The sequence below is a fragment of the Corvus moneduloides genome, chromosome 8 (assembly GCF_009650955.1).
Source record: "Corvus moneduloides isolate bCorMon1 chromosome 8, bCorMon1.pri, whole genome shotgun sequence".
In the NCBI taxonomy this organism is placed as follows: domain Eukaryota; kingdom Metazoa; phylum Chordata; class Aves; order Passeriformes; family Corvidae; genus Corvus; species Corvus moneduloides.
In genome coordinates this window covers 7,346,634-7,360,780 of record NC_045483.1, presented here as the reverse complement: position 1 = coordinate 7,360,780, position 14,147 = coordinate 7,346,634, and the positions used below count along the sequence as shown (strand labels likewise).

The window sequence follows — 14,147 nt, the reverse complement described above, 5'->3', positions numbered from 1 at the left end:
ATAGAATGCCTTAAAGTACAGCTGCAGAAATGTTAGATCTTAATGAAAGTGTTGGGAAGACTTCTACAGTCACTGTCAGTCAGTCTGTGACCTGCTCAGATTCTAAGCAGAGCAAAGATCACAATTGATCATCCATCCTTGAAATGAATACAGTAAATTCAGGAGTGGGATGTGACCTAGTGAGGGAATTGTGGTACTTTTGTTCTTTTTAAATAAAAGTGAGCAATATAATCTGACTACAAGTAAGATCTATACCCCTCAGCAGAAGAACACATCAAAGCTTTTTATGGGTAGTACAGTTAATTGGACTATTCTAAAAATCTGTATCTCAATCTACAGGCAAGTTGTCCATTAACTATACAAGTGGTGAAAAGCATAAGTTTGGGTATCTGATCCTGTGTAAAACATTTGTAGGTTCTTTAACTACTGAAAAAAACCTTAATGGAAGTTCATTTAAGCAACAGAGAACTGGGGTGTTTAAATTACTCATCACATGGGAGCAGTAAGAGGACTCCCATTATCAGCCTGCTTGCAAAACTGCTTGCGTGCTCTCCTTCACTTCCTCTTCCTATACCTGTCTAACACTTGGATGGATGTTGCACTTGTGAGCCATGGGGTGAGAGCAGAGGGCAGAAGGGTGTCTGGCAGTTCAGTAACATGAACTGTGAAAATAAGGTCACTTATTTGTGGTGCTGTGACATCTTGTGAAAGAGTAATCAAAGCCTCTGCTGCTCTTAACCAAATATGACAACAGGCAAATGTCCCAATGCTGAAAACGCTGGAGTCAAAGCAAGGCCTTAGAGCAGGTCAATTATTTCAATTATCTGGAATTCATGATGAAAAACAGCAGCAGCCTTCAGGAAATGTGCAAGAGTCTGGCAACTGCTTGATCAGTTATGACAGTCGCTGCCAAATATCATGTCCCATCAGGTTTTTGCAAAGGGAAAGCCTGGAACAGGTGAAATATTTTAGTTCCCTCTGCTCCATCACTGCACAGTTCTGAGGAGATCTAACAGGCTGTATGACATCACTGGCAAATATCACATGGCAATAAGTACTCTCAGGATAGGCAGAGGGGGAGTGCCTAGAGCAGATGGATTGCTTCAGTTATTTGGGCGCCTTGATGAATAAGAACTTCAACTGCCATCAGCAGATCCTGTGGCAGGCGAGTAATAACTGCACTGCCATGGCATAACTTTAAAATCCGGTGTGGTTTAAGTATTTCAACAGCTGTAAAACTCAGATTTGTCTTAGCACTGGCTTGACCCACAGCCATCCCCAGTGCTGAGGGGGGAGCACTGAGAAAATTGTTTGTGAATGCTTCCAAGTACTTCATGGTATTTCATGGTTTGTTTTCACACTGCAGAGAGAACATTGACCCAGCACCAAGCTTGCTGTTGGCACTTTTTGATTTTATTGTTTTTCAGGAGTCAGCTGGGGAAAACTAAGGACTATTTAATGCCAGTGCCAGGACAGAAAGCAATAGCTTAGATCTGGTTATGAATAAATTTAGGAAGGCCTCAGCATCCAAAAAAAAATTTCTTAATTGTATAATATACTAGGTCCAAGATTTGATAGGCCTGAAATTTGTTGGGAAAAAATTTATAGCACACCCTCTCATTTTGCCTTCAGTCTTCCTTCAGCCTGTTGCTTTAATTTCTCTTTTTACATTTATCTTGATGTTAAAACAAGCTTATGATTTTTGGTTTTACAAGAAGATACATGGTACCTTATATCACTATCCCCTTTTAGCTAAAAGTTTTTTATTGACTCTGGTGCACAGATATCTAGTTTACACATTAAAAGCTAAAGAACAAAGGACACTGAAGAATTAAGAAACTTTAAACAAAGAGTTGTTTTTGCAAACCAAATCCCATTTGAGTTTTATCAGATTTAAAATCTGATATCTGCTTTGGTTGGGCCTTGAAGGCAGAATAGAGAGTCAATAGGAAGCTTCTGTTTGAGCTAATATGACTTGTTAACATCTTTCAAAAAGTTAATGCTGGAAAAGATTTGATTTCTGAACCCTTCAGTGCCTTTAAATTCACCTCAGCACCTTTTTCCTCCCCATCATCTTGCTTTAACATAATGAGGACTATTGATTACATTCCATTTAAAGAAAAAGTAATCCTCGTAAATATCCTTTATCTGATCTGTTTATTTCCCATTGCAGGGGAAATGGCTTCTAATTTGAGATCAAGAAATGACTTTTGATAGGAACAAATATCACAAACTGATGCAGAAATTTGTGCTTTTTCTCAATTTCCTACTGATTTGAAACCTGCAAAGTACCAAACACTTGTCACTGCTGGTCATTTCCATCCAAAATTGTCTGAAAGTTACTGAGACAGCCTTCCTTCCTGCCTTTACATCTTCAGTGTATGAGTGGCATTTCAATGGCATTCATGTGGTCACTGCTTGAGACCAGCTTTCCTTTTTTTGCTTCCCTTCCTTTAATATTCTGACCAAACAGTGTTAACTCAGAATAGCTCAAAATCAGGTATAGATTTAAGCTTTTACACAGTCTGCTCTTCTATTCAGATCAGGTTTGTGTCTGCCCCTGTGAGTCAGAATGCTAATAGTTATACAGCTGCCTTAAAAATTGAAGACTTTAAAATATTAGGGTTGAATTATACCTTTTCTCACTTGTGATTCACTTAGCTAAGACAGGAGCATGTTTCATGCCTTTCCTGTAACCATCAAAACTTGAAATTTGCTTTGGAGTGAGGAGTTTTTTTTTATGGAAGTCCTTCAGAAGCTGTAGATACAGTAGTAATAAAACTAATTATTTCAAGTCTCCTAATAAAAAACTGACAGCACTGCTTTTAAGGAGAAAGTTTTGTGGTGTTTTGTTGTTTTTTTGGTTTTTTAAATTACGCTGAAGATTGACTCTCCTCTAGTTAAGTCTTTTCATACTGTTAGAACAAAGCATGATTGACCCTTCAGAAACAGTTTGTGACCAAGTCTGGCAGGGGGGTGCAATAGCAGAAGCTTGGTAATATCCAAAAAAGAAGAAATAAAACTGAAGTTACAATGGCTTTGGGTGAAAGAGGGATAGGAAGAGAAGTGGTGAAAAAAAAACAATAAAGCAAAGAAATGGAAGTGACTGTGGGGAATTAGGCTGAAAAGGATCAGGAGATCCAGAACGGGCAGAGAGACTCTGGAGACCAAAACAGAGTTGTGAATGATGCAGAGAGGAAGGCAAAGATTAAAACCTTAAAGGGGCTGATGGAATTGAAAAGAAGAGTAGTAGGGAGCAGCTACCTGAAGAGAAAAACAACAGAAGATACTTGGACAGAAGGAAGAAAGGAAGAGGTGAATAGATGACTCTGGGAAAATATTTTTTAAAAAGGACAGAAAGGATTGAGAAACTTCATACATATAAGAAAAGAAGTTGGAGGAAATGTGAGCTAGATGATGTGGAATAATAATGGACAAGTTAAAAAATGGTATTTGTTTGAAACCAAGATTAGCTGACACCTTTTCTATTTTAGACAATCACAAGTTACAATTGCAGGGATTTTTGCTTTGTGTTCTATGGCATTATCATGCCCCATTAAATAGCTGTCTTGTTTCCTCTCAGAGGAAACTTTGCTTCTCCCTTCTCCAGTAAAGCGATTTAAGTGGATACAGAACCTCCTCATATTCTTGAGTTTTATATTCAAAGTACTTTGTACTTGTGTAATATATAGATCTATCTTGTATCACAATGTTTATCCCCTTAGAAATATTGTCCTAGGAAAGCTAATGAGTAATGTTTTTAACCAGCTGTCAGCACAGGGGAAAAATACTGTGTTTATGTATGTGGTTTTCCAGAAAGCCTATTTCACCTTGGAAACCTTTAGCTAGAGAGTTGACCAAAACTTAAACTCCAAAAACCATAGAAAAATGTTTCAATGTGCTGTGGTTTTAATTGAAATACCTCAGAATCGATTTTGCTCCTTTGACTCAATGCTCTCATACAGTGGTCCTAGAGATAAAGCCATTGAAGATTGTATTTGAAGGAATGAAGATAGTTTTTATTGGTGTTCTTTTAGGATCGGCCACAAGGACTGAATAATGCTCCCAAAGAAATACGTTTGGATGAAGATGACTGAACATGCAGATCCAAAGGCCTTTTATGATATGGTGAACCTTTGGCCTTGGATGAAGAATGTTCTTGGATGAAAGAACTCCAGCTGAAAGACTTTGTCTTTGCCTTTTGCCTTGAGAATTGCAAAGATATGAAAGACATAAAGGAAGCAAAGATTTGCAGCTGAATTCTTGCAGGGTGCAGTTAAGTGGCTGACACTGGCACGCAGCCAGCCTGCCTCAGTACTGTGGAATGTCATGTGCTTGTACCCCTTACCAGTCTCCTGGGACTCCCCAAAAGCCTCACACACATTTTTATATTTTTCTGCTTTCTATTTGCAAATTATATTAGCAAATTTTAATTACATAGTTTCTGCAATGATGTTAGCACCTCTGGGGTTTCTGTATGTCATTTGTAGCTCTAAAACGCAGAAAATACTTATTTATGCTTGTTTCATCAGATTATACCATGCTTGTACCTGCACCTGGACAGGCAGTTAACTAATAATCTTAGCTTTTCTTCATGGTTAATGACTTGCCAAAGTTTAAAATGGCAAGAGTTCACTACCTGAGTCAATGAGCTGACATTCACAATATGGTCAGCCACGGCTGCCTGGGCATTCAAACAGATTTCTTCCTTGAACCTCTGTGTTAAGTCAATAGGAGGATATCTTTGTACATTTCCCGACTAAATATTCAATACTTGAAACATTTAATTATTTCACCTCTTGAAGTGTCCTTATTTTCACTTTATAACAAATTGCAGCTCTGCTAGACCAGTTATGTTTAATATCTCAGAATGACTTGAATCACGGTGTTTGCTAAGGTTGACCTTCAAAGTGTGTCTGCATAAAGACACGTTGCCTGACCACATTGGTTACCTGAGTAATTCTGCTAATGTGTAAAAAGGCAATTACTGCATACAGAGAAATACTGTACCAAAGTTAAAGGACTCACTTTTGCCTTTGTCTCTCCTTGTATCAATCCACATGAAGAGAGGTTTAGTGATTGTCCCTGTCCTGGGTAGAGTTATGTAGTTCGCCTGTTTTCATACCAACACCCTCATCATAGTACCTTTTGTGCCAACTTGGCTTGCTTAGTAGGTCTGCAAGAATTTACAGTATCTGTGTTCTAAATGTGACCCCAAGACCATGTAGTCACCATGCTTCTCAAATGACAGACCTGAACAGAAACTCTTTCATTAAAAAAAAATGCATCCTCCTGCAGGGTAGCTTAGGTGCACCTAAACTTCCCAGATGAGGATATATTAATTCTCCTAAACATGCTCTGCAACTTAGGGTCTTTCTTAATCAGGTTTTTTTTTCCTTCCCCTCCCAGCTTTACAAATGCAATTCTAAAAGCTGGTTTTAGCCAAGCAGACTTCCATGTGATGATATGGACAGCTGCTTCTTAACAACCCTTAGCTTTTTACCTGAAGAACTGGGAGACAGCAGCCTGTCTGCAACTGGTGGCTTTGCTTGCTTTTCTCCTTGTGTCTCCCTGTGTCTCCTCCTCTCCACTCTTATCTGGTCTTCACTGTTCATACAAATTGTGCATGGCTACTGGAGATTCCAGTTAGCGCAGGTTCTCTTTGCTGGGCTGATTAATACAAAATGATTCCTGCTGAGGTTTATATGTGTGTATTTGTGTGCAAATTATTAACGTAAACTGCTACCAACTTGTAAAAATGCATTGAGACTATTGGAATGTGTGCATACATAAAGAAAACTAGAACATAGGATATCTAGGTGCTGGACAGTTAAACTCCATTGTTTATCATTGGTTATTCATGTACCGATGCTGTTTTGTTACTGATCTAATAAAAGAAACCCTTACCAATGCTTTGCTATTGAGTAGTGTGTGTGGCAAAGAGGCCCGGGGTATTTCTCAAATAGGAGACGAAACACCAGAAGATATGTCTGGCTTGACCAAAGCAATGTGTTTTTACAGTGATCATGCCCAAAATCAGATAAAGTTAGTCATGGCTTAACTTGAATTATCTATGTAACTTAAATTCTCCTCTCCATTGCCCACCATTAAAATTGAGCAGCATTTCTGATTTTGAAAATTTCTTCTGTGTCAGATAATATTTTTATGTGACTGTGCAGCTTTTCCTAAGATTGGGGCTTCTTCTCTTTCTGGGTCAGCAGGGGAGTATTTGCTCTTTTTACAGAGTTATTTTCCATGTAGTTATAGTAAACACTTTGCTGAAGTGTTTATAAAGCAGAGAAGTTTGCTGGTCAGGTATGTGGCTTTCAGTCCAGCTTAGTGCTTTACTCTTCTGATCCTGGAGCTACCATGCTCTGTTAAAAATCTGTTGCTGCTCCCAAGAGGTGAATAACAGTCAGAATTAGACTACAAGATGTTTCCTTTTTTCACGTGTTTTCCAGATATTCCTCATATCCACTTTTTTCCACCTTGTTTTAAGCATCAGTAGTACTGTTGTGTTGGCAAAATTGGGCTTTGTGTTCATCTCCTTGGTCGCTTCTGTAGCGTTGTCTCACTTGGATAGAAATTCCCATGCTTATTTACTACTCCACATAACTAAGAGTACTGTAAATCCATTATACAATTCTGAAGGAACATTAGAAAGAGAATTCCTTGATAATCTTGCATGTGAGGATCTCACCTTGTATATTCCCATTTTGTGGAGGTGCTTAGAAGTTCTTTGCTTCAATCTGCTCCGATCGGTCTAAAGGGAGGACATAGGGAAAAAAGTCTTCTCTTTGATCCTTTTTTTTTTTTTTTTTTTTGGGAAGGGGTATGTAATGAATCTCTCTTTTAACTTCCTTTAAATCTGAACTCCTGTGCTTGAACTCTTGGTTAGGAGGTGATGCAAGATGAGGCTTACTCATCTTTTGTCTAAAAACACTGAGCCAACCTTAAACAAATTTATATGGAGCATTTTTTTTTTCTCTCTTGTTTTCTTCTGTTTGCTTTTGTTTCTCAAAGAAAAGCATAAGGGGTGACATATCTACTCCACACAGAGTGGATGCTTGGTATTGGGGATTCATTTATCATGAGGACACAACATAACAAGATTCTGAGGCTGAGCCTGAAAGTCAGAGAATTTGATCAGGAAAGATGAAGCACATTTTCAGAAGCCAAAGTATTTTATTATTGGAATGCATCATTCAGGGAATATGATAGATTTTCCATTAGTGGAAGTCTTTGATCAAAACTGCATATCTTTCTAAAAGAGGAGCTGCCTCAAGAGCAAGCATCTAAGCCTGATGCAAAAATTATTGAATGAGGGAGGGTTGCCCTTTTCTTTATGCAGGATGAGTCAGGTATGGGTGCCATAATACCACAAATAGTAGTAGTTATTGTATAAAGGTAAGATTAGACTTTTTCTACTGAGTGACACCTGGAAAAAATTACTAAAATAGAGCCTAAAGCAACTGCACCTCGTGCTGCTCACATCAGAGGATGTGCATGACAAATGGTGGAGTTAATTTTGTTAAAGGTAACCTGTAAAAGTCTGTGAGATCTCAGTAGTGTCTGACGGGGCAGACGGATGCCTTCGTGTAGGCAGAAGACTTGGAAAAAAATTTGCAACAGCTTTTGTCTTCACAGGTCAGAACTATATGTTCATGGGGGTGATGTTACTGCGGAACTTCTTTGATGGCTGAAACAGTTACTCAGAAAGACTTGGGGACTCTAGGTCCTTTCCTAGCTGAAGGGTTTATCCCTAAATGTCGGAAGAGAGACACAGCTATCATGATAATATTTATGTTGTGAGTATGACACAGTCCCTTACTTGGGGCTGGGGCACTGCAGTTGCCAGTGGTCAGAAGCACAGGAGAGAACATCCTAGCAGACAGGAAATTAGGGCACCAACCTCTGTTGGCAAGCAGAGAGTAAGAGATTTTGCTTCTGGGGCTATTTCTTTTTTTTTGGGGGGGGGGGGGGGTTATTTTTGGGTGGGGTTTTTTTGTTGGTTTTTCTTTTGTTTTATTATTTGGTAGGGGGGAAGTTGCTCCCCAGGCTTGGGCTGTGCTTCTTCTGAAGTGACAGCTGAGGCCTGCAGCTGTGGCACCCATGCTCCAAAAACAAGGCTAAATTGCCTGGATTTCAACTGGATGTGTTCCCACTAAGTAGAACTCTGCTACCACATGATGCCTGTTGCGGTATTTAGTCACAGCATCATCTCCAACACTGCTGGATTATAAACATGTTATAGCCCTGGACCCTGCATGAGCTTAATGCTGGACAGATCAACTCCCTTTGGAAATTATGGTTTTAAATTAGCCAAATTACAGAATCGCTCTTGCAAACTGAGATGTCTTATGAATGTTTATGTGCAATCATAGTCTTCCCATTGTAGCATCTTATTCTTCATAGTTCTTCTTACTGGACAAAGTTAATGAGAATCTTTTAGTACTACAGAGCCTGTCTCATAAATTAGGCTATTTTCAAATTGCTGGTTTTTGTAAGTATCTTCATATAATTTCCAATTGTTTTCCACAATTTCAGAGATAATCTAGAGGTGTTTTTCTGCTCTGGGTAGTAATTATTTTTTATTCTGGGAGGTACTTGATGGTCTCCAAGATCTTACTAATCCAGCCCTTTTTTTTTCCTTCTGCATTTTTGTGCGTCTGACCTGTGCAGAGAAAAATGAAACTGGAAGAGTTCTGCAGTGATCAACCCAATTTTTTCCTTCTGGAAGACAAAGCCTTTTTAGGTTTCAGAGATGAAGTTAGTATGTTATAGGCCTTTCCCTTAGCCCTATAGCATGATTTTGACCTCATGAATGAGGTAATGAATATCTTTGGGTTGATATTTTAAACAGTGATGTTACTTACCCCTCATCTCTTTACTTTTACAGCCTCAGTTTTTAGATAAGAGATATCAGAGAAATTACCAGGTTATAACTTAGTCTGTAATAATTTCTTGTCTTACTAGATCTCTTTTCCTTCCTGGGAAAGCTAGAACCTGTTTTTACTCTGTGTATTTTTATTGTGGAAGTCTGTTACTGTAAATGTGGTCACATTTTTATTGATAAATGTCCAATACTCCTCTTTCTGACAGGAGCAGCCACTCTTCCATAAGCTGCTATTGCTATCTGAAGTGGGAGGAAGGGGAGAGAGGGAGAGAGAGCAAAAGGATCTGCAGGGGATGATTTTCCTTTGGGAGTTAGGGAAAGATTTTCCTTCATCACATTAACAGGTGTGTTTTGAGAGCCTGAAAGAGGCAAGTTGCTCCTGGAGAGTTTCTGCAGGCAAAGCATGAACTGTGAAAGGCTCTTGACACCAGGACCAAGCACGGCTGCTCTGCCAGTCTCATTGTCCCTTTCTTCTATTGTCCCATGTGCTCCTGGCATGTCACAGCCAGCTTTGAAGGCAAAGCCTTTTAGGGTGTATGAGACCAGGCTGCAGTTCTGGAATTGGTCGGTAATTCTTCTCCTTTGTGTGCTGAGCTTTGTAACGAGCCATGCGTCCTCCTCGTTATAGACATGGCACTTTTTGACACTTCTTTGTGTGAACTTTCATGTTCTGTTGCTCTTCAACAATGCTTCAAAAATCTTTAAGGTTCCTTCCAAGCCCTTAACATCCTATGACAAGTTCTTAGCTATGGTAAAGTAGGTATGTGCTTCAGAGCCTTACAGCTGACTTATTACATGCTGCTGCTTCCAAGCAAGAAGGGTAAAATGTAGATTTTAAATGAGTGGAACTCAGAATTGGATATTGTGATTTTTATTTTACTTCCCAGGTACAGTTAGTGTTACCTGGAAGCTTTGCATGGGGTCTTAGAGGGCACTCTGAAGTTAGCATGCAAATTTGGGGAAAGCATGTGTCCACATATTCTATCCCCACTTTTCCATGGAAGTTTTTCCATGGAAACCAATTTTCAGGGATCACTCTAGCAATTTAAGCATTACTTTTGAATATCCTGAAGTGAGATGTCAGAGGAAGACCTTGTGTTATTTTATGTCTTAACTTATATCAGTTCTTGCATAGCAGGATTTTTATAGGTATGAGTATCAAAACAAGATGTGAAGTGCTTTAATGACCATGACTTAGCAGATGTTTCTTTTCTCTCCTCAAGAAAACCATCTTCAAAATTCATTGTTCAGACTGAGATGCAAAAATTTGTGATCCTTATTTTTTCCCATTTTTCTCCTTCATCCCTTCACCCCACCTCACCCCCCAAGATTTCATTGCCTTCTCACAAATATATTTACTTTGTGAAAATATCCACAAGAAGAGAGGCTAGAAGTGGTAGTCAAGTGATTGGCTTCATTTTGTACCAAGTCATACACAATTTAGTTTTCAGATAGCACAAGAAAAACCCCAGACAAGCCCAAAATGCAATATAAGTTGTCAAAAAGCCGACACTCTAAATACCAGAAAATATTAACATCTATTGTCAAGAAAAATACAAAGTATGAATCACTCCATCTCCGTGACACATTTCAAAACTGCTCCACACAGCATAAACTATAGTGTTTGATGCTATCAGGGATAATAGTACTTGAGAGTTCCTCTCTGAGCACCCGGCATTGCTACTAAAATGGTTCAATTGTCTTGGCTTACACTCTAGAGCTGCAGAAAAAAAAAAATTATGAAGATTTTTCTGAGGTCATCTTTGCTAAAAATGAAAGCTGATAGATAATTGTTGTTAATAACTTCGGTCAGAGGGCGGATAGTTTCATGGTTTTTGTATTAAATTCTTATCACCAAAAAAGAAGTTATAGCTACATGTAAAATTTTGATTTATTTTCCTAGTGCCTTGCAGAATATTTCTAATCTGATATGCCCTTTTTTACCAGTTCAGTTATGTCCTACACAATCCTGTATTTTAATTCCTTCTGTTGTCAGGTTCTTGATAGGCACATCAGGAATGATACCTGTGCTCAGCAGCCATGTCATTCCTAACAGAGGAGTCAGAAATATGTCAAGAAAGGCTAAAATATAAAAATCTTGCCTGTCTGAAAAGCTGATGAGGAATTGTCCTCCTTTAGCAAGGCCATCACCTTTGATTTTTCTTGGATTGCCTCTTGCTGGTGGTCTCCTGTGCTTTGAGCAGAGGGAGAAACAGCTTCAGGGAGAACTGGAGGAGAGATGAAAGTCTTTCTCTAAATGGCCCCTTGCAGTCAGCACCTTGTTTCAGTTCCAGGAGGAGCAGTGAGAGATGAGTATCCAGAGTGGTTCCTCCTGTGTATTTTGGAACAGAACAGTTCTATTTGGCAATACTGAAGGAAGGAAGGAAAAAAAAATCAGTTGTAAAAATTTCTGTGGGGAAACCACTGTTACTTTCAGAGAACATTATTCAAAAGAGAAAGAAGCACAAGACTGGAAGATTTTAAATTATATAGGGGGGTGGTGGGAAGAGATTTGTTTTATTTTCTTGAACTCTGTCAGTCCCGATGCTGTGACCACTTCTCTGGGATTTAACTAGTTAAAAAAAAAAATCCTCATTTCCGTGGTTTTTTAATGTGGTTTTTGTGGTTAGTTTTTAAAATTTTTTTTAGGGTATTTTTGGTGGGAGTTTTGTGTCTTGTTTTGTTTTTGTTTTTTTTTTTCAGGGGAGACGTGTTGTTTGGCTTGTTTTTTTAAAGTAAAAAAATCACATTTCATTTTACCTCTAGGGAAATTCAGACATAGTAGTAGGGAAAGCAACTGTGACATTAATCATGTATTTATTCTATTTATTATTCATATAGAAGAAAGAAATGTAATTTCTGCTTTTAGTGCTGACTTTTACCCTAACTGCAGGTGTACAGTTCCTGCCTCTGTAATGAAAAGTTTGACAGAAGAATCTCTGGGAAGGGTGGTTGCAAAATCCCTGTGGTTGCTGAATGTTGAAATGGAGCAGGTAGCAAGAGGGAGAAGAGGGTATAGAACATCATAAGGCCTGTAATAAATATATTATCCTAGCTGAAAATAAATTAATTTTAAATCAGAAGTGAGAACTTAGATCCTTACCTAGGTTGCCTGGCATACAGAATGCATCTTTGATGAAAAGGTCTCTGTAAAAGCACTTTCAGAATAGAAAGGCATGTTTTCTGTGTCTCTAGTGTTAACTGCAGTATTAAAAAACACACACAAAAAAGGGGTTTTTTAAATTGTGTTCTGTTTAGGTTGTTTTCATTATTACAATGTCCCAATTGCCTCCAGCTGTTCATTAAGGAATGCAAATAGTGTGCAACTTGTAGTTTGTTCTTTTGACCCTGTGCATATAAAGCCTCTGATAAAGGATGGCAAGGAACTGATTCTGTTCAGTTTAGCATTTTCACCAACAGGATTGCATCCCTTTTATCCAATCCCTGATGCCTGTACAGAATTCTAGGAGTCAAGGGACCTCCAAGTGCCATTAGAGGCAGAATTACAAAGAGCCCAGCTGAGTGTGCAATTACTACAAAGCCTTTTTTCTTAAACTGGTTAACTTGAAGACATTTGGTGTGGACATAATTAAAGTAGAATGGGAGGCAGTACAATTATTTTTTTCTGGTTTCCGAAAGAGAGGTCTGATGAGAGATTGCTTTTTTCCAGTAAGATCTACTTTAGTTCTTTCTTTCGTGAAAGAGCAGAGGATGGTGCTACAATTAAATCCAAAGACATTAAAAGGGCAAATCCCACTTTTTTTAAGGAGGTAAAATGCACATTGGATATGATGGTGCAATATATTAGAATAACTTCCCAAGACAATTAATGTAAGTACTGCTGTAGGAGAGAGGTGAACGATGTAGGTTGAAAATTATGGTTGAAAATATGCAATCTGGAGCAAGGCAGTGTTGAAAGAACATTAAAGTGGCCTGTTGATATGGTCTGATTTCTACCATGACTTCATGTTATTTTTAAAACTTCTTTTTGGCAGAAAGCAAGATTGTGCAAAGTGATGATGATATAAGCAGCGTGTTGGATGATATACCCTGAAAATGAATACACTTAGAAATCTTCAAATCAAATGCAGTTGTGTCCAGGAGGAAACAATTTGCATTTGAAGTGTTCTGTAGCTTGCTGCACAGGCTTGGCAGCCCACACTCCCTCTGCTCTGTGTTATCTCATTAACATTATTATTTGGGAACCAGAGTCAAACACTTATATTGGGTAATAGTTATGACTACTTAACACAATGTCAGTAAAATGCATTTTTTTTTAATGTAATTAGAATTTTGACAGGAAAGAGAGGAAGAGGCAGAAAATGAGAAATTAGTTATTTCCTGTACCTCTGTTGTTGCACACATTAAGCTCCACTGGTGCTTTTTGCATGATCTCATGGCAGCCCCTTCACAGCAGCCTGATCACTGTCAGATTGAAAGTCAGGATGAGCCAAACAACGGATGATGAGTTAGAAAAGTTGCTGGTTAAAACAGTGGACCTTTTAGATTTTCTTAATCACAAGAGGTCTGAGACAGAATGCTGTAATTCTGATCTTGCTGGGGATCTGGGTTTGGGAGAACAGAAATTTTAAATAAAACTTAACTAAATTTTCAGGTACAAATTTGCACTCATTGACCTGGATTCTCTGTAGAGTAACAATGAAACTTTATTATCAAAGGGAAGTCAGTGGAAGTAAATTCTTATAAGGATTTAGAGTCATAATAAAATAGAGTTTGTGGTGTTGTGGGTTTTTTTCTTCCTCTTTCAGAAAAGAAGAGGTTATTTTCTCCTTTAAAAGAAAGATTAATTCTTAAAGTCTTTAATATGGAGCTCAAATTTCAGAGGTCAATGATCTCTGCATACAGGCAGACATCTGCTACCAGACCTCCATCTGGGACAGATACTGGTGAGGCTAATGTCACTAGGATAAAAATAAAAGAAAAAAAAAAATCTAGTTTTTCCTGTGTCATTGTGGAAGGAGCCATTCATTAGGAACTGGTGTGTCTGCTTATAATAATCAAATAATAAATAGGGTTTTCAGCTAAGTGCATTTATTCAGCACTACTCACGGCACTATCTAAATCTTCTCATTGGGACTTTAAAAATCAGATAATTTTTTTTTTTTCCTCTTGCTGGGCTTTCATATCTTTGTCTTTACATAATTTGATAAACTGTTATGCTCAATTTGGATTGTTATACAATTGCAATTCCAAGTGAAATCAGAATTCCCAAGGGACAAGTGCAAGCGTG

The 14,147-nt window shown here is 38.3% G+C and overlaps 1 protein-coding gene across 5 annotated transcripts in view; it reads left to right on the top strand.

Moving 5' to 3' along the window:
* Window positions 1-14,147, top strand: part of ATRNL1 (attractin like 1) — a 442,356-nt gene that overhangs the window by 350,821 nt on the left and 77,388 nt on the right. For 2 of the 5 annotated variants that reach the window (XM_032116254.1, XM_032116253.1), the window contains one exon: window positions 4,038-5,913. The exons of the other annotated variants lie outside the window; for them this stretch is intronic. In XM_032116254.1, the coding sequence (XP_031972145.1) occupies window positions 4,038-4,097 (60 nt within the window). In that variant the 3' untranslated portion in view covers window positions 4,098-5,913. Of the gene's footprint in view, window positions 1-4,037; window positions 5,914-14,147 lie in introns of those variants that run through there. 5 annotated transcript variants of the gene reach the window in all.